This window comes from Colossoma macropomum, unplaced genomic scaffold (genome assembly GCF_904425465.1).
Source record: "Colossoma macropomum unplaced genomic scaffold, Colossoma_macropomum, whole genome shotgun sequence".
NCBI classification, from domain to species: Eukaryota; Metazoa; Chordata; class Actinopteri; order Characiformes; family Serrasalmidae; genus Colossoma; species Colossoma macropomum.
Window position 1 is genome coordinate 18,987,636 of NW_023494784.1, and position 19,288 is coordinate 19,006,923.

At 39.2% G+C, this 19,288-nt stretch overlaps 1 protein-coding gene across 3 annotated transcripts; it reads left to right on the forward strand.

Annotated features, from left to right (window-relative positions):
• Positions 1 to 1,123: 1,123 nt before the first annotated feature.
• On the forward strand, positions 1,124 to 19,212 carry tfdp1a (transcription factor Dp-1, a). 3 transcript variants are annotated; one of them, XM_036588883.1, is made up of 12 exons: positions 1,124 to 1,262; positions 3,589 to 3,673; positions 3,766 to 3,832; positions 6,093 to 6,196; positions 6,343 to 6,464; positions 6,661 to 6,826; positions 8,079 to 8,225; positions 12,413 to 12,481; positions 12,574 to 12,725; positions 13,512 to 13,678; positions 15,646 to 15,724; positions 17,922 to 19,212. In XM_036588883.1, the coding sequence occupies exons 2-12, from the start codon at positions 3,662 to 3,664 to the stop codon at positions 18,058 to 18,060; spliced, it is 1,224 nt and encodes a 407-aa protein (XP_036444776.1). In that variant the 5' UTR covers positions 1,124 to 1,262; positions 3,589 to 3,661; the 3' UTR covers positions 18,061 to 19,212. The 3 variants fall into 3 exon arrangements, with proteins under 3 accessions (XP_036444776.1, XP_036444838.1, XP_036444916.1); XM_036588945.1 differs by lacking the exon at positions 1,124 to 1,262 and adding an exon at positions 2,351 to 2,618; XM_036589023.1 differs by lacking the exon at positions 1,124 to 1,262 and adding an exon at positions 2,869 to 2,990.
• Positions 19,213 to 19,288: the final 76 nt, after the last annotated feature.

Below are 19,288 nucleotides of genomic sequence, written 5' to 3' on the forward strand. Positions count from 1 at the left end.
TTTTGGCCACTGTCTTACAATTATCCTGACCAGCATTTAACCCATAAGCTGAGGATCTGGCTCACTCTGCAGTACTACAGTATTACAGTAGTGAAGGGTGGTGCATCGTTTTCCACACTTTTTATTTCTGGGTGTTCTTACTGATAAGGTCTTGTCTGAAACCATCACAAGTTGCACAGTCAGTGCTCCATGCCCCACCCAGAAATGTACATTATGTGTTTTTACTACATACTGTGAGAGAAAACTGGGTCTTGGCTTGTCCAAGTTTTCACAACAGTGTACTTGTCTCTCTGTGTGCATATGTATCTTGAAAAGTAAACTTTGTTTATCATTCTTGTCTTGTAGCCAATGCTCATTTGGCAGTTTTATTTATTTAATTTATGATAGCCTTCTGTAAGGTCTGATGAATAAGTCAATATATAAAAACGAATAGAGTGGCATTAAAATAGTCATCATTCACCAAAAAAAAGATACCAACAAGACGACCCAAGTAGAATTGAAGCCACACTGTGGCAATTTGATGTGGCTCAGTCATGACGCAGCTCTTTGAGAGGGGTGAGTAGCTCAGAATCTTTATCTTTATTTGACAGCTGGTATGTAGCATATTACAGTGTATTAGATAAACAACCAAATAAATAAATAAACAAACAAATGTACCTGATCATTATTTAAAAGACCTATCTGGGGCCTACAACAAGGGTAAAAATGACTGGCCTGCTATATTTTTTATGTAAAATTATATCAGGTAGATATTAATTTGGCTGGACACCAGCTGCCATTTAAAGGCTGCAAAGTTTTAAAGTGAGTCACCTTTTCTACTAAACACTTATATATTATGCGAAGAATTTGTTATTGTTGTGGTCTCACTCTATTAAAACGGGGTGACCCCGCTTAAGCCATATCGCCCCCAGCTTAAGCTTTCAAACTTCTCCCGAGCTTCGTTGGTCTTCATGGCAGCCGCAAGAGGCGAATCAGGAATTAGCTGCTCGGCGTCCTTAAGAAACAAGAGGGTGGAACTACATCACCTCGACTAATGAGAGGCTACCAACGGAAAGCAACGCACAGTGTTGACCAATCATATCGTGGCAGAGGCGTGGCTTCGGTGAGAACGACTCTGCAGCGTCACAGGTCTGTTCGTCCAATCGGATCGGAGCTGCTGCGGACACCGCCAAGCTCAGTTTTCGGAGGAGCAGGAGAGAGAGAGAGGGAACAGCCCGGGCTCGGAGAGCTGACGCTCATTCAAAACGCGAATGCGGCCAACTGTAAGCGGTGTCTCCCCGGCTATGGCGTTTGCCAGTTTCACGCAGTAATTAACTGGGGGGGGGGTCGAAGCCTGTCTGTGTGTCCTGCTCGGACCGTGTCTGTTGTGTTTGCAGAGCGTTAGCGAGCTGAACGGCGGACTGACCGGTTAGTTAGCCTGTGCTCTCAGTGTGTCACTCCTTAGCGCTGACTGGTTAGCTAGCTTAGCTGGCTGATATCAGGGAGCTAACGGGGCTGCTGTCGCCGGCTCCTGAGGAAAAATAACCCGCTACGGATGTTTGCGCCGCCGGCTAGCTGAGCTCGCAGTAACACTGTGCCGAGTCGCTATTCTTGTCGCCAGCTATGCTGCGAATAAATAATAGCTATCTACCTAGTTGTAGCCACCAGAGTGTCAGTTAAGCCAGCTACAAAATACTGAGATTAAAACGGAGCTCATCCCACTTATCCGCTTATCTGAAAATGATCTCGCCTGATGGCTACACAACTAATTTTCTTCCTCATCTTCTTTCTGTTAGTCTCGCTAGCTAACCGCAGACAGTAGCAAGCTAATAACTAGCTAGATATCCGGTTCTTTCCTCCTTTCAGCTGGGCACCAGTCTGAGTCCATTTATCAGGAGTCGATCTAAACGATAACGTACAGTTAGCTATACTATCGGTCCTGGTTCATTTAGGCCTGTGACAAATGAACAGGCGAAAATACCAGTTGGCTTAGCATGTAAAAAATGGCTGACCTAGCAAAAGCACTGGCCCGAGATCATTTTTTGCTGATCTGGTTTTGTCTAATGCAGCCATCTAATAATATGAATTACTATCCCTTCAAACAAACGCAGCAGTCTATAGCTACAAAGTTCAGTTTGGTCGTCCTTCAGCCGTATCGTAGATTATTGGGCTGCTCCGAGTTCAGTAACGTTAGCTAACAGAAATCAATTTTCATATATGGCAAAAACTAGCTACCCTGGCTTTACTCAAAATGCAAATAACATTTAAATTAGAGCACGTATTCCCCACGGTCGTTGCTCTCTTATAGAAAAGGGGCTCCTCTCTGTGTGAATAAACTGGCAGTGTCGATGATAAGCAGCTGCTGTCTTGCTTATGTTCGCATCCATTTTGTTGATGCAAGTTAACGTTAGCTGGCTAGTAGTAGAAAGGTTTCAGTGACTAAAACGAACCGCTCACCGTCGTGGACGGGTTAATGATAACAGGGACATTTTAGTACAATTACAAACTTTTATATGAATGTAAATTGAGTTTTTTGTTTCCTGTTGTGAGAGGGGCTTTCAGACCTCCTCTTCCTCTATCTATCCTTAAAAGCTAGCTAGCTAGTAAGCTATGCCAACAAAACCCCAGGACCCAAGAAGGTAGGGTATACAAGACAGTATTGACTTCTAAGTTCAGTGCAAAGTTTTTATAATTCAGTTTAAATGGCCTGTGTAACACTAACCTGTTTGCGAAGCCTTGCACAGGTATATAGGCTTCGTGTTATGAACGGATCGCGTTTTGTTTTGCCCCTAAATGACGGTTTCGCTATAAAACAACGTGTTTCCAGACCAGCTAGCTAGCTAACTCTGCTAACATGCTTTACATCAGAGCTGTCTCCAGCCTGGCCCTGTTTGTTGACTTTTTTCCCTTTTCGAACTGCTTATAACGAGGATGCATAGCGCTGTTAGCTAGCACCCTGCAGCTCATCAGCATTTTCGCAATCTTTTAATACTTGGGAAACTGGCAGAAACGTAGGTCTAAGAAGGGACATACTTTCCGAGCAAAATAAGTTACCTAGACCGATCAGAGCTTGATCATATCGATTGATTTGGGTAACTGTGCTCTCGCATAGCAGTGCAAGTTAACTTAGTGGTTCGGCCATGTCCCGGTTTAGACGTGCTTGGTGCTGGTTTAGATCAGGTCGCTGGAGCGAAAATCCCTAAAATTAGACATGTTGAATCGTACAGAAAGCGCTTCTCGTCCACGTTTTGGCTGTTTTCGAGGCTTTGTGATATGGATAGTGCTCAGTCACGTAGATGCAGTAGATTTGGGCAAAATAATGAAAGCAAATTGCGGCCTGCTGTAATGTAGCCCCCCTGCTTTTGAGAACAGCACATGTCAGAGCAAACGAGCTTCTAGAGTCATGCACTTCAATCTGCAAACAGTCTTTACCTTTTAATAAGTCCTTGCTTTGCTTAGGGATTTAGGTCAACCATATTGTGTTAGTTACAGAAGAAATGTTGCTCAGATAGGGCGTTTTGGTTCAATGTGAAACAAATGTTTGCTAGTAACCTCGGTTACTGCACTGACATACTTTTGTGCCAAAATCACTTTTTTTTTCTTTTGCAGGCATACTCCTTTGTGAACATTTGGCTTTGATTCTCCAGTTAGACCAGGCCTTTGCTCCTCTTCCCCAAGGATCATGGCTAAAGATGTAAGTGTTTTATTTCTGCTTTTTGGTTGCATGTGAGAGCCTCTCCATTAGCATGAGCAATGAATTTGTCATCATTCTGTTCCTCTCCAAAGGCTGATCTGATTGAGGCCAATGGGGAGCTAAAGGTTTTCATTGACCAGAATCTCAGCCCTGGCAAAGGTGAGCAAAGCAGTAGGTGATATAACTAGATGTGCCTCTCGTTAAAATTATGTTTATGTCTAAGCAGTAATTAGATTTTATTAAATTTATTTTCTTTTGGAGTAAATTGTAGATTGTTTTCCAGAGGCCTGTCTCATGAAGCATGTTCAACTTAGACAGGGTTCCTGATTAGGTTCCAGCTTTGCAAAGTCTTAACAAATGTAATTGCAGTTAACAACCTTGTCAAATCAGGTTTAGGTGGTCAAACTAAGATTAATCTCTGTGTGCATGCAATTAAAAGTATGATGTTTATGACAAAGCCAGTTGTATGACACATGGAGAGGAGACAGGTGGCCTCGACAGTGGTACGAGAAATCATTCTACGTAAAATTAATAAGGTAAAGCCATTAGAACCATAAGAAGCAGCGTGGCGGCCACTGTGTTAAAGGAGACATAGTAAACAAAACGGCATTTTCCTTGCCATTTCACGTATTCGTTACTTGTCATCATATCTGCCATCCAAGAACTTGTAAGTCTCTGTTTTGGAGTATATCCCTTTTACAGAAAACATGATGGTACAGGCTGTTATGATTTACTGCTTGACGTCTCACCCCACTGAAAAGGCAGTCCCACTTAGCCAGCCTTCATACTTTCACCATCACAGCTACTGTGTCATACATTGTTGTCTCTAATGGACGGGATAGTGTAAAACAGCAACGCAACGTCACATATTTCTAACTTTAAATTTCTGTATTAGTGACTGAATTGGCAGACTTTTTTTCGATGTCAACAGGCTTTCTGTGGGCTAATAGGACCAAGAGTAAGTTGAGATATAGGTGGCAGGCTACAGTAATATTTAGACACAGGCTTTGAGTATAATTTCTTACTGAAGTGGTCAAAGTCCATACTGTTTAATGCTAACATTACACTTAAAATCCTCTTTATAAGGTTAGCAGAAATTGGCATTATCTTAGCAGTGGCCACTTAAGCAAATTACAAGGTTTCTGCATTAAACATTTCTGGGTAGTGACATGCTTCGCTGACATCTGTTCATGATTTATTTTGTGTTCAGACTGCAGGCAAATCGGATTTGTTTCTCAAATCCTTGATTGAATCAAATCTTTTGATACGACTGTCCGCACTGTCATTTGCGAGTGGTCAGATTGAATTTGTGTGTCCAGACATCACCAATCTGCATGGGCTGTTGTGATAATGATGTAGGTGTCATTAACTACGTAGCTACACTGGTGACGTGTATTTCAAACGCAGATGAATCTTTGGTGTGCTACTTGAGTTCCAGCACTTCCATCAGTCTGGATTTGATATTCTCGTTGTTTGTCATGTTGCAAGTGACACAAAAGACTTTTAAATTTGATTTGAGCATCCAGACAGTCCAGACTGAGATACATTTATTTACATTTACATTTTTTTTGCTGTCCAGACTATCAAGTAACAATCTGGATATGCCAAAAATCAGATTTGGGCTGGCAGTCGGAGCATAACTTTAGTGACTGCTTTCAGCATAAACAAGCTTATAAAGCTGAACATGTGGTCTCAGTACACTGTGCTCTGCTGCAGCCATTATACCACCATGGCACAATCTCCTCACTCCTTACCCCACCCACTCTACTAAGACAGCCAGTGAGAGCAGTGGTCATTATTAGCATGCAGGATCGACACCTTGATGGATACTTTGCTTCACAGAAGAAAAATGACAGTGTAAAATAAATCATACAAAGAATTAGTGTTGGGTTTTATGCTCCGCAGAGTTGCCTCACTCCACAGGGAATTATTAAAATATCAAATGTGTTTCCTTTAAGTGTTGCTCTTAGTTATAATTGTTATAGTATTTGAATTTCTTTTTCCTCTGATTTGTCTCACTGATGAGGCTGTTCATCTCAAATGTCACTGGGGTGGGTGAGTTGTTGCTGTGCAAGTCTTCATTTAGTCTCTTGATTTTTTTTTTTTTGTGAGCTATGTGCACTAATTACTTGCAGTAGTTTGTAGGGTGTGGGGGGGTGACCTGTAAAGGATCAGGTCGGTCCATCTCTGCAAGAAGGTCAGCCTTGAATGGTCCAAGAGGGGTTTCTGAACAACATAAATTCTGAACTTTAGGCTTATAGCATAGGTTGCCATGCCCGTGTAGCTTGGTAAAGGTGATCCACTGTCCTGCTTCATGAGACAGGCCCCAGGCTTTGTTAAAAGTGCTAGGTAAAATACTTACCACCTCCATGTCCTGCATTATGTGCTGCATATTGTATATTTGTGTTTTACCCTTTAGGAGTTTTGTCCTTAGTGACTGTACATCCACAGTCAGTTGGAGTGGGAAAACAACTGTTACCAAAAACTCTGGGTCCTTCCAATGTCAACATTGCACCACAGATGGTAAGTCTTTAAGCAGGGCAATGATCCCAAATCAACAAAACAGTGCATAGTATATAAGGTATAAATATGTTGTTTCCCACAAAACCACATTGCTTGTCTGCCTTTTTGAGTTGCGAGTGATATGCCTGCTACTATATGCTGTACAGGTCATTGGTACGCCCCAAAGACCGAGTGGGTCCAATGTGCTCCTTATGAACAGTCCCCACACACCCAGTTCTCAGTTCATCACTCAGAGCCAGCCCCCTGATGCCTCACCATGGTCCTCAGGGTAAGCTAAAGCCAAAGTGTTCCCACCTGAATTTCGGTTTTTGTCAGTTAAAATTTTGTTTCAACAGCATTGGGTTCAGTGAAATCCCTGTCTCTGTGTCTGGTTTAATAAAGCTAAATAAAGTGTGTAAAAATCATTTGTTATTCTAGAGTGAAGTCATGCCTTTTGTGAAGTTATGTTAATGCTCTGTCTACAGGAAGAGGAGTAAGAAAGGGGATAAGAATGGGAAAGGTCTGAGGCATTTTTCTATGAAGGTCTGTGAGAAGGTACAGAGGAAGGGTGTCACCACATACAATGAAGTAGCAGATGAGCTGGTTGCTGAATTCAGCTCTGGTGACAACCATATCTCTCCAAACGAAGCGGTAAAGACCATCATGTTGCAAGTAGTATGGCTGAAAGTTTGGCACAGTATAGTTAAAATTGCTGATGATTTTGGTGTAGATCACAGAAAATATGGCTTATTAATCTTCGATGTCCTGTCAGTTTTTAGTAGGAGACATTACCAACAGCTGAAGCAAATCTGAAATATTTTGTTGTGTAAAACAGTAAAAACAACTGAACAATAAATACATAAACCTATGTCAATACAGCTCTCTGTCACTGGCCCCATAGGTCTAGCAAAAATGTTATTTCACGGCTGAATTTCTACAAAGCTTCTTATTGAACAGCTTTTTGTTTTGAATTTTCTGTTTCACCTGAAAAGGAGCAGCATTCTGTAAAGTCATTTGAAAGTGACTGCTGGACCATTTAAGGTGAAATTCGGATAAGAAGCCAATTATCTTTCAAGTTATTTGTCTTGGCACACTTGATCAGACACTGCTGGAATTTGGAAAATTTTGCAGGCTATCAGTACCAGCCATCATTACTAGCTGGCCCTGAGACTGCTGCATCGTCTGACCAAGTCAGACGGCTTCTCAGGTGACACTCTGGTGTCCATGTAAAGGCATAGGCTAACCCTTAAAGACCGGTCATTCCTTTATGCCTGCTGCCTCATAAGCAAAGTGTAGTACTTCAGATGCAGCAGGAAGTGATCAAGGGACTGCTAGTTTTCATTTTCATTTGAAACATGACCGCTGCGTCCATGCCTCACCCAGTTGGCTAAATAGACTAACATTAGCATGCTTTGTACAGTTTGTATGTCGCATTATCTGCACTTTTTGTGGCATACCAGAATGGCAGTTATGACAAAACCCGTACCTGAGGAAGGATTTCAGCTGGTATACTGGACGAACCGGTATACCGCCCACTACTATGTCTATGATAATGTCATGTTCCGTAAAATAGCAATGTCTCAACTGCTTAACTGAAACACATCATTTAAGACTTCCTTTAAATTCATTTTAAGAGAATAAATCAGAGCAAAAGTGTAGTTAAAACAAGACATTCTAAAGGATTGTACATGGGTTCATTGACTTTATTAATGCAAACTTAAATATCCTCAAGTACCATGGTCCCATAATGTACTAGGAAAATATTGTGACAGTGACTTATCATGTCCCAGCACCAGCAATGCGACGTATTTAAAATTCAGTACTGTATCTGAGTCTGTATTGTGTGTAGGGAAAAATTGTTGTTGCATCTCTAATTGTATTCCCTTTCACCCTTTCTTACCAGCATGTGTATGATCAGAAGAACATTCGGCGGCGTGTATATGATGCCCTCAACGTGTTGATGGCCATGAACATAATCTCAAAAGAGAAGAAAGAGATCAAGTGGATTGGACTCCCCACCAACTCAGCCCAGGAATGCCAGAACTTGGAAGTGAGTTTCTCTATTTTCGTGTCTAAGCTCAGTGGATGCCAGTATATCCGTCTTGGCATTTCCTCCAATCCCAAATGCCCGCTTTGTTGTAGTTTAATTTTCCCTCTGGTCCATCATATTCTTTAACCTGGAGTTTGCACATCCTTAATGATTTTGGTCAAATTGGAGGGAAAAAGATAAGTTGGATAATGCCTTAGCAAATTCTTAGTTCATACTTTGTGTACAGTTCAGTCGTTAAAGGGTGCAATGTATAAAGTTTATGGGTATCTATTAGCAGAAATAGAATGTAATATACAAATCTGTGTTTTTATGAGTGTATAATTACCTACAACTACAAATTGTTGTGTTTTCATTAGATTAGGATGAGCCCTTCATATCTGCATAGGGAATAGGTCCTCTTCCAACAGAGACCACCATGTAGCGCCGCCATGTTTCTATAGTAGCCCAGAACGGACAAACCAAACATTTTTACATTGAAGTGGCAGCTTTAATTTGGTGGCACTGTAACGCTGGTTGGAAGATGTAGAAAGAAGAAGAATCAGTGGTTGCTGCTGGTGCTTTCTAACAATTTTGTATTTGAGAACCCAAATTTTGCCAAGTGGAGGATCACACCTGTTATTTATCACAAGAAAAAGCATGAGGATCAGTCCTCGTCATCAAAGAAGCGAAAACATGACCATCATAGGTTCTGCTGCATGCTTGGAATGGGAGGGGTGAGGGAGGGGTGGTATGTTGGTTGTAGTCTGCAACCTCACTGCTAGATGCTGCTGAACAGATACCCATCAGATAGTGCTTGATACATAGGGAGACGCCACTCTGTCATTTTGCTTTCTCATACGAAACACAATTATGAGTATGCAGCAGCTCAGATTTTTTGGAGCGTTTCTCTACTGTTAAATTGTATTCCTTAATATGTTTCTTGAAAGAACACTTGTAAACCTTTTCCATGGCATATCTTTACTATTAAAGAAAATATTAAGACATTTGAAGCTATGTTGACAGGGGCTTTAAGATATAAACATTAAACTACTTGAAGATGTTAGTGGTTTGATGTGAAATCGTTTATTCTAGAGAAACTTAGATTCTGAATTGTTCAGGGTGATGGTGGTCGGAACCTGATGTCCAACATGTTTAGTGCCTATGAAAGCTACCTCACAGTTTTGGATAATAAACAAAATGGCTAGATTTGTGTTGTAGACACTAGGGCTGCAACAAAGGACTAATTTGATAGTCGAATAAGTAATCGATTATTCGGATTATGAATCACCATTACCAAATAACTTTTTGTAGCTATTAGCTTTTAAATTTGAGTTTTATGCATTTGCTAACTAACAATGAAGACAATATAGATGAATAACACTTAAGAATTCACTGTTTTAATGAGCTTTCCTGCTAATATAAAAGATAAAAAAAAAAAAGAAACTCAAATATTTTTCTGCCAAAATTTATAACCAAGGATGAGCCTAGTAGCAGCAATAAAATATTAGACAAGTAAATCAGTTTTCCTTTAATCAAGTAAATAAAAAGAATCAGTGTGAGTGCAGTCTGTGCTGTGTGCAGACTGCTGTCTGTCTACAACTAAATTCTACAGTCACAGGTCTTCAGTGAAACAGAGGAAAGTCAGCATCTCTCTGTGCTCCTGTGAGAGCAGATATTCACTTCCAGCTGCAGAGGAGATGCGCTCTGATGGAGCGGATGGGAAAGTGGCGAACGTTTGTGGAAAAAAATCTCTTCGAACAGTTATATGAACACTTTATGTAAACACTTAATTTCAACGGTAACCCTTTGTCCAGCTCCCCTGTTAGTTCACAGTGAACTACCTCCCTAAACTGTTAGCGAGTGGAGCCAACGTTCATGGAGAACAGAAGACTCGTTGGAACTCGTTTTGTGTTTGCCATATTTGAGCATGCCGGTGGCCTCGACATTAAGACAATGATGCAGTGTTTAAAAGTGTAAAGGTTATCTGGAGTGTGAACAGGGTCACTGTTAGTAATAGTTACTTGCTTCTCTGTTCCAGCTCCACTAACGATTCAAGAGAACCTGCATTTCAAAATACAAATGTTACAGCTCATAACATGAAGTAGAATGGAATTTAACTTTAGGTAACCAGCTCGCTAGTGCAACAAACTATGTCCGTGTCCCAAACCACACACTTCTGCACTTCACACGCTACACTAATGAGTGCACTTTTAATGGTATATGTGGTATTTTTACACACTTTAGTGTGCTAGTATGCGGTTTGGGACGAAGCATATCTTACCGAGATGAATCTTCTTCATGCAGTGAGCTGATGAGTTTCGGCTTCTGATGCTGCTGATGCATCACACTGTTGTTAACTCTCCAGTGAGCGGTAATGTCAAAACGTTCCTAGTGAGCATGAGAAAGACGTGTAATGATGTCACCAACTAATCGACTACTAAATTAGTTGCCAACTAATTTGGTCATCGATTTTAGTCAACGGAGCTGAATAATCGCTGCACCCCTAGTAGACACCATCACCCTGGTACCTAAGAAATTTGAGTCAGTAAGATGCTGAGAAGTTGCCAACTGTTTCAGCAGTCTAACAGTGTGTAGTAGTGTTTAGTGTAGCAGCTAAACTAACAGCTTACTTCATGACCTTAAAGAGTAACTACTCAGTAAGACTTTTTTTTTCCATTAATAGCTGAAATGCATTGTTATTATTTATTTATTTTAACATTTTTAGCACCCCTCTGGGTCTACAAAGGCGTGGATGATGCGTCTCCCGCTCGCTGTAAATCATTTTCTGACACTACACTAACTCTTGGGCAGTATGTCTGTCTGATCAGAAACACCTTCCCTCGTCGAAGATGGGGATGGTAGTAGAGAAAATTCTCGTAAGATTTCAAAGTTGCAAAAGTGCTGTATGATTCTGTCACTCTCCTTATTTTCAGGTAGCTAATGTTAGTTACATCAGCCCAACCCATTTTTGAGCATTTTTCAAAATTGAGCCAGGGGTGCGGTTAGCTGAAAATAGTGTGGTGTAGTTACTCTTTGAGTGTACCGTACTGCACTACAAAGCGCCTACGTTTGTGGTTTTTTTTTTGTTTGTTTGTTTTTTTTTGTTTCCCCCCCCCCACTCTTTTTTCCATTTGTGGTCTGAAATGGCATGTTCTTTGTGCGTTTGGTAGCCTTTGTGTGCGTGTCACTGATTGTGAAACTAACAAATTGGCTTGGGACATACTAGCGGCAGCAGCAGAGGTGGATTTTTTTATTTTTTTTTCAGTGAGTTCCACAAATATTTAAATTTGATTTTGACGTTATGACTTGTGCAGGAATAAAGTTATAAAGGACATGATGTGACCATGGAGTGTATAAAGAATATGACAAAAAGTGGTAGGGATTTTAGCTAATAGCTAACAGGCTAATTAGGCTGCTTCAAAAATATTCAGTTGCAAGCTTTGAGCTTTACTAAAGGGGTCAAATGAAATGATACTGAATGATGATAATGTGAACAAAATGTCTGCTCAGTCATGAATGGACTGTTTGAGCTGCAGCTGCCATGGACAGCCTTGCTTAACTCTGTGCTAACGTTGCTATGTGTGATGTGTTCATGAAATGACTGCAGTATCACATTGTGAAAATGACAGTATGGCTAATCACTTAACAGAATTCTCAAAACTGCACCGTTCTGATCTCTGGAAGGCATAATTTTAACAAGCATGCTTGTGTAAGCCTGGTGTGTGAATGCAGGGTTGGGTTAAACCTGTATGCCATTGCAGACCACAGAAAGAATTCTTACTTCAAACTTTCTTGATTTGTGGTGCCAATTTTGATTCTAATGTACTCTTGTTAATTAATTCTGCAGTCATATTTCTGTATTCATCATTTCTATCATTTGTCTCTGCTGGGAAGTCACAAGTCAGAGCATTTCTCAATTATGACAGAAAAGAACAGATCGGAGGTTGGACCTGGCGTAGTTGGTCAGCAGCAAGGGAGAATATCTTAAGTGTTGTTGGCTCTTTTTCCAGGAAGTGATTATTGTACATTAACATTACTGCTGATTTAAAGTTGCTACTCAGGGCCAGAAAGATTGGAGCCTTTGCTCTAATGCAGTGGATTCATGGAATAAATAACTCAACACCTTGTATTTATTTTGTCATGCTGTGAAAGAGGCATTCAGGGCTGCAGTTGAAAAGCACCTCTGAAATGTTGCTTTTTTCTTGCAGGTGGAGAGACAACGACGCTTGGAGAGAATCAAGCAAAAACAGTCACAGCTCCAAGAGCTCATTTTACAGGTAGATGGTTGTGTAAAATAATTTATTGTTTTTAGAAAATTTAAGAAGTGTTTATAATTTACACTAATGTGAATTCTAATATTTGTGTGTAGCAAATTGCCTTCAAGAACCTTGTGCAACGTAACCGTCAGACAGAGCAGCAAACAAACAGGCCGCCACCGGACAATTCAGTCATTCACCTGCCTTTTATCATCATAAACACCAGCAAGAAAACAGTCATCGACTGCAGCATCTCCAATGACAAGTAAATTCTGACATCCTGTTACAGTATCTAGTTTTTTTTTTTCTTTGACATCATTGATAATTTTCTACAATACAAGTACTTATTACCACTGCATAGTGCTGAAAGATTATTTTTGTATATCAATCACAATTTGAAACAAAGCAATCTTTAAATCGCAAGAGCTGCGATTAAAATTGTAGCCTAAATGTCCACTATGTTGTCTTATGTTTTAACAGGGAGATTTAGCCTAATAACAGCTTGTGAACTATCTTTAAATAAGTTACACCAATCAGAAGCAGCCAGGCACCAGTATACTGTGTACACGACAACACAAACACAACTAATTGGAGGTCTGGCACGCTACATTCAGCGTTCAATGTAGAGCCAAAAAAATGTAAATGTGTGTGTCTGTGGTCAAAAAACAGGCCTAGACTTTAATTGTGATTATTTTCTATAAATTAAAATCAGTCACAATACAGTCAGAAACATCAGTTAGATGTTAACCATAGCAGCCCTGTCTCTACTGCGCTAGTTTTCAATGAAATTTAGGGGATTTATTTTATTTTTAAAAATGGATATTAGTCAGTGTCAGTTGTTAGATTTAAAAAAAAAAAATAGTATACTAAAAAAAATTTGTCTGATATCTTGTCATCTCTACATGTGTTTGTTAATTTTCATACAAATAGCAGTTTCCTTTCTGGTGCTTGTGGGTTTGGCCCTCTACGTGTTCCTTTTGTTGATGCATGTCTTACAGGATTTGTTCATGTACTATATTTACTTTTTGTCCTCTTCTGTGGTTTTATGCAGGTTTGAGTACCTCTTCAACTTTGACAGTATGTTTGAGATCCATGATGATATTGAAGTACTGAAGCGCATGGGTATGGCATGTGGGCTGGAGGTGGGGAAATGCTCTGCAGAAGACCTAAAGATCGCCAGGAGTCTGGTGCCTAAAGCACTGGAGCCTTATGTCACAGGTCAGACCAAACGTTACTGAAACAGGGGTGTCACAGTACACATGTTAATATTCATTTTTATCCAAAATAGGGGTCACGAGCTCATACATACTGTGAATCAAACAGTCCATGATATTCTTAACATTAATAACCAAAAACATTAAAAAAACTCTACTGCACAGCTCTCAGAACTAAACTAACTTTGGTTAGCCTGCCTTGGATGGTCGATTAGTCAGTCGAGTACAGTAATGATGGGCAACGAGCGGTGGGCTGAACAGTGACAGTGCTGACATTCCTTCACACTCGTTAATCAAATACCCAGATATGCTAACTCTGTGAAGGCATCAACCAAATGTAGGGCGGCACCTAACATTTTTATTTATTTATTTTTTTTTTATCAATTAATCTAACTATTCCTTTTTTCAATTAGTTAATTCTAAAGATGTTTTTTTTTTATTACTCAGTTAATATAACATTTAATTTACCCAAAATAAATATCAAAAACCATGGCTCATTAATATTTCAACATTTTATCATCTCTTAAAAAAAACAAATGTAACAAACAAAGTATGGACTGCAGAGCATTATTTCACAACTGAAAATGGCCCAGTCTTAACTGGTAATCTCAGTTTCTGTGATGGGTTGATTATTTCACGGAAGCCTTGGCCATTCACAATAGCAAGGGTTCTCGTGCCTTTGTTAATCACCTGAAGGATGCTGTCAAAGCTCAGCAGCCATCTGGGCTGTTCATAGATTTGGGTTCCTTTGTGAAAAAGTCCCCCACACTGCTTTGCCTCATGCTGAAAAAACACATAAAGCACATTTAGAATAATGACAGTAGTGGCATATTTTAAAATTAGTCTAATTTCCATAGAACTGCTGTGCCGTGGTATTAATAATAATTATATGCCATATTTGTCAGATGCCTGATTGGAAAATACTGGACTTCAGATTCAAAAGCATTGCTGTGAGGCACTGATTAAAGCAAACCCTTTCCCTGAACTGGAGAATCAGTATTATTACTTAAGTACTTGACCTAAAACTTAAAATATTTGACTTCAAATGAATTTATTTCATTATAGGAGTAGTATGCCTGTAAAGACAATGACTTGCAAATGTATTTTTGCATTAGTATGGGGCAAGGAAAATAAATGATTTACAGACTGTAACATTAGTTTAAGCTGTTTTCTCACTTATACATGGCCGTTAAACAGATATATATATATATATATATATATATATATATATATATATATATATATATATATATATATATATATATAATATAATATAATATAATATAATATAATATAAAACTGAACAGTGAATAACAATGTTGTAACATTACCATAACATCAGCACTGCAGAAAATAATTTTACCATGGGGCAATGAAGAAACATTTAGAAAATAAACTTTGTGGCTACTACTAATGTTCCGCATGTTGATAATCCTAATCTATTACGCTTGAGTGGAAACAAAAACTAAACAAGACATACAGTGCTATCTTGCTGCGCTCTGGGATACTTTTGCTTCATGTGTTCGTGCATGGCAGTTGTGCTGCTAGGATAAACCATAAAAACATTTTTAATTTCCAGAGCTTACAGAGCACCTCATCTTAGGGTCTCTGTCTAAAATACTCACACACTGTAGATGATCTTGGGTTGGGATTTTTTTCTCTGCAGCTTATTCTCCGGGGGAATCCATGCTTTGACCGGATGCAGCCATCTTACTTTATAGTGACACACTGATGCACGTCATGCAAATTGACACATCTGAAAACAATGCTGCCAATAACCAATAACTGAGCAGCAGCTCAAACTGTTGTCCAAGCAAATAAAAACGTTTAGCTTTATCAACTGAATTACTTTTGAAGCAGATTATACTGTTTACCTGTAGTTCTCATTTTTCAAGTAAAGTGGTAGCATGGTATTGTGTGCTTCTAAGTAATTTAATATTTAATTATTTATGTATTTATTTATTTATGCAGAGATGGCACAGGGCCCAATCAGTAACGTATATATGACGGGGGCATCATCTGCTAATGGGGGTCGCTATCATGTTGGCAGGTAAGTCAGAATTTTTATGCTTTATAAAGTTGATCAGCAGAATCAGCTGAGTCAGAGTGCTTTTTAAAATTTATTTATTATGTAAATTCTTGTCAAAGTGAAATTTTTATACTGAATGAAGAACTTTAGGGTACCTCATCATGTTTAGACACAGTGGCCCTCAAAGTTGTGTACGGCCAAATCTGATCATAAAATAAGCACGCAGATTTCACCATTGGCTTTGTTATGCAGTTTCCACTTTGGCGAAACTCGCGTCTGGTAGAAGTGTGTATGAATTTGAGAGTAAAAGTTTAACAATCTGAGGCTTGTAACTAACCAAAACCATTGTCAGTATGATTTGTAATACCAATAATAAGAATAAAAATAGAAAATAACAATACTAATTTTATGCTGCATGTGTTCCATGTTCAATTTAAAGACATACTACGTTGTGCTTTCGTTTTATACAACTGACACTGCCCAAAAATATAATGCAGCTAGTGCAGAACAATTTCATACTGCAGTAATTCTGTGACTACATTTATTTTAGGAAAATAATCACATTATAAATCACATAATTCCTAAAAACTATAACTATATAAAAAACTATAACTAAATAAAAAACGTGTACTTTCCAGTTGTCGTAATTTTAAAGGGGACCTATTATGCTCATTTTCAGTGTTCATAATTTTATTTTTGGGGTCTACTAGAATAGATTTACATGCTTCAGTAATCCAAAACCACATTTCTCTTATACTTTACATCTCTATGTACCTTCTGTCTGAAATCCTGCATTAGAGCTCTTGTGTCTTTAAAAGAAAAAAAAAAATCCCTGTGCTCTTTTAAAATAAACCTGTCATTTACTCCTCTATGAAGAAAAGGGTCATGTTTGCTTGTTTTTTTTTTTTTAATGCTATTGACACGCTTTTACTGGCTGTCTTAATGGAATGACTGAGTAAGAGACATGGTCATTTATGGCTATGGAGAGCTCACCAATGGTTGCAGCAAAGCACAGTGTAGAGATGCTATTTATCATTTAAACTGTGTTTGTCCCATAGGCAGTCACAAAATTATGAACATGTGCTAGCTGACCATGCCATTACACAGTAATTAATAACTAAATAAATGAATAAATTCACTTTGGCAGTGGCTGTTAGCTGTTGTCTGCAAGGCTACAGCATGACCTTATCTGTTTAGCAATTGTTGTTACTAAAGAAGACAATTGTTTTTACTGAATTGTTGAAACTGCACTTAAACTGTGTACTGCACTTTGAATTGTGCTATAGACCTCTGAAGTCGTGTCCTCATTCTGTAGTTGGGTGGTGTTGGTATTTATCAGTGTTAAAGTCTTATAGTAAATGTACTTCTGAGTATTTACCTCACTTGTAGCATGTACGCAGCAATTCATATTCTAACTCCTTAACAACCTCATATTTTAGTGGATCCAGTGACATTCGGGGGGTGGAGATGTACACAGGATAGAAAGCATCAGCTTTGGAACCTTTTTGTTTACTAAAAGATGTGATATTGGCAGTTTTCAAATATGCAATCAATTTTTTCCATAGGCAAAACCACCTCAGACCCAGAGTTCCTAATATGGGTGTGACGCCCCCTACAGAATGACGCATGTTTTGCGTTTTATCAAACTTGTTTTTGTTCTAAAGATTATTTGACGGAACGCATTAACTGATTAATCTTTAGCAGCTCCTCTAGTTTCAAACCTATAGCTGTCTGTGAATATTATTGGAGCCTTTTTGCTACCTGCTCAGCTGATCAAACTACTCAAGCGAGGACAGAATATAGTCCGCTTAGCCCACAGAAAGCCCGTTAACAGTCTGCTGAATCAGTCACTAACACTGTTGGCGTTGCCGGTAGGTGACATTCCGTCACTATCCCGTCCGTCAAACAGGTACACAGCTAGCAATATCTCATCACACGGTGCTATTTCAGGACAGATCATATACAGGATTAGACCAGATTCTTTTTTTTTTCCCCCAATCTAGCATCTTCGGCTGTTATTGGCCCGAAACCGATACACCGTCCTTAGTTGTGAAGGGTACCTTTTATTCATTAGATAATGAGTTTGTACCTAATTTAGAAGTTGCAGTTGAATCATCTTCTGCACCTATTTGCTGTTTTTGTTGACTGTGGCGAATGAACGCTTATTTGCTCAGTGGTTTTTAAATGTGAACATTTTTATCTGTTGCTTTTCCTCTAGTGACAGTGGGGCAGATGGAACAATGGCCTCCAGCTCCAATGATTCACACTACAGTGGTTCTCGGGTCGAAACCCCAGTCTCGTACATGGGTGATGATGACGATGAAGAGGAATATGATGAGAACGACGACGATGATTAGTTCTCTCACCTTCATTGCCTGCAATTCTTCCATCGGCTGTATTCAAGGGATTTATCAGTCACACAAGCTCTCTCTCCCCTTCCTCTAGCACATGTTTTAGTGTCTTATTTTATTTTTTTTATTTTTTTTTTTATTTTTTATTTTTTTTAATCTCTGATACGGGCATTGAAGAGCATGGACTTTAAAGGGGTGAGTTGTTTTTCATCCTGCTCTTTCTGCTGTATGGCTTTTCCTGTTGAATCACAACTCTGCGTTTGGTGCTAGCGCAGATCTTTTTGATCCTGCTGGGTCTAGTTTTCAACAGAAGGACTTTAAGGGGAGTCAGTTTGAAGTAGCAGCACTCTGCCGTTCAGTATCCACTTGGATTAGCACAACTCATTGGAACCTTCCCTCTAACTTTACGGAAGAAACCTTCTCTCATCCAGCCAACCACCTGCTGTTGGAGAATGTGTAGTGTGACCTCCGTGTGAAATAGTTAGGCTGTCTCCTTTTGAATGATTTATTTTTTTTTCCTTTTTCTGAAAAGTGCTGGCTCGATTCACCTTCTAAAGACTGAAGATGGCCGCCTACTTCACTCAAAGAATCCGCATAGCCAGCTGCCATTTTGCCCCGTTGGGACAAGTCTTTGGATCTATGGACACTTTTCGTATGATTGGATGAATTAATGGCTTTTTTGTAGGTTTCCTGTGTGTGTGTGTGTGTGTGTGTGTGTGTGTGTGTGTGTGTTTGGCCTCCTGTTATTCTGTGGGCAGCTGTTTTAGAGAGTTCTTTTGAACAGCCATTCTTTTTTTTGTTATTTGAGCTTTAGAGGTGAACCTCTCCTGTTGTTCCCTCTTTGTTTTACATCTGACGGGCATCAGGAAATCTGAGAAACTTTATTACCCGCTGAAATTTATAGGAAATTTGAGGTACTTTGTTTGCATAACGTATCAGAAGCCTCGGAAGATTAGTTTGTAGTATCCTCTCCAGGTCAGTAACACTACGGAGTATGTATGAATATTCGTGTATATCCCAATGTGGGATATAGGTCTCTTTGGACTCCCCTTGAAAAATCTTCAAAAAAAGAAACTGTTGTACTGACTCAACAAAGGTAACTTTTTCTGTAACCTAATATAAGTTTGGAAATTAAAATATAATGTTTTAAAAAAAGAACTCAATGTGTTTATTGGTGACATTAATGTAATAGTACTAATTACAATAAACCTTTTTATATATATTTTTCTATGTG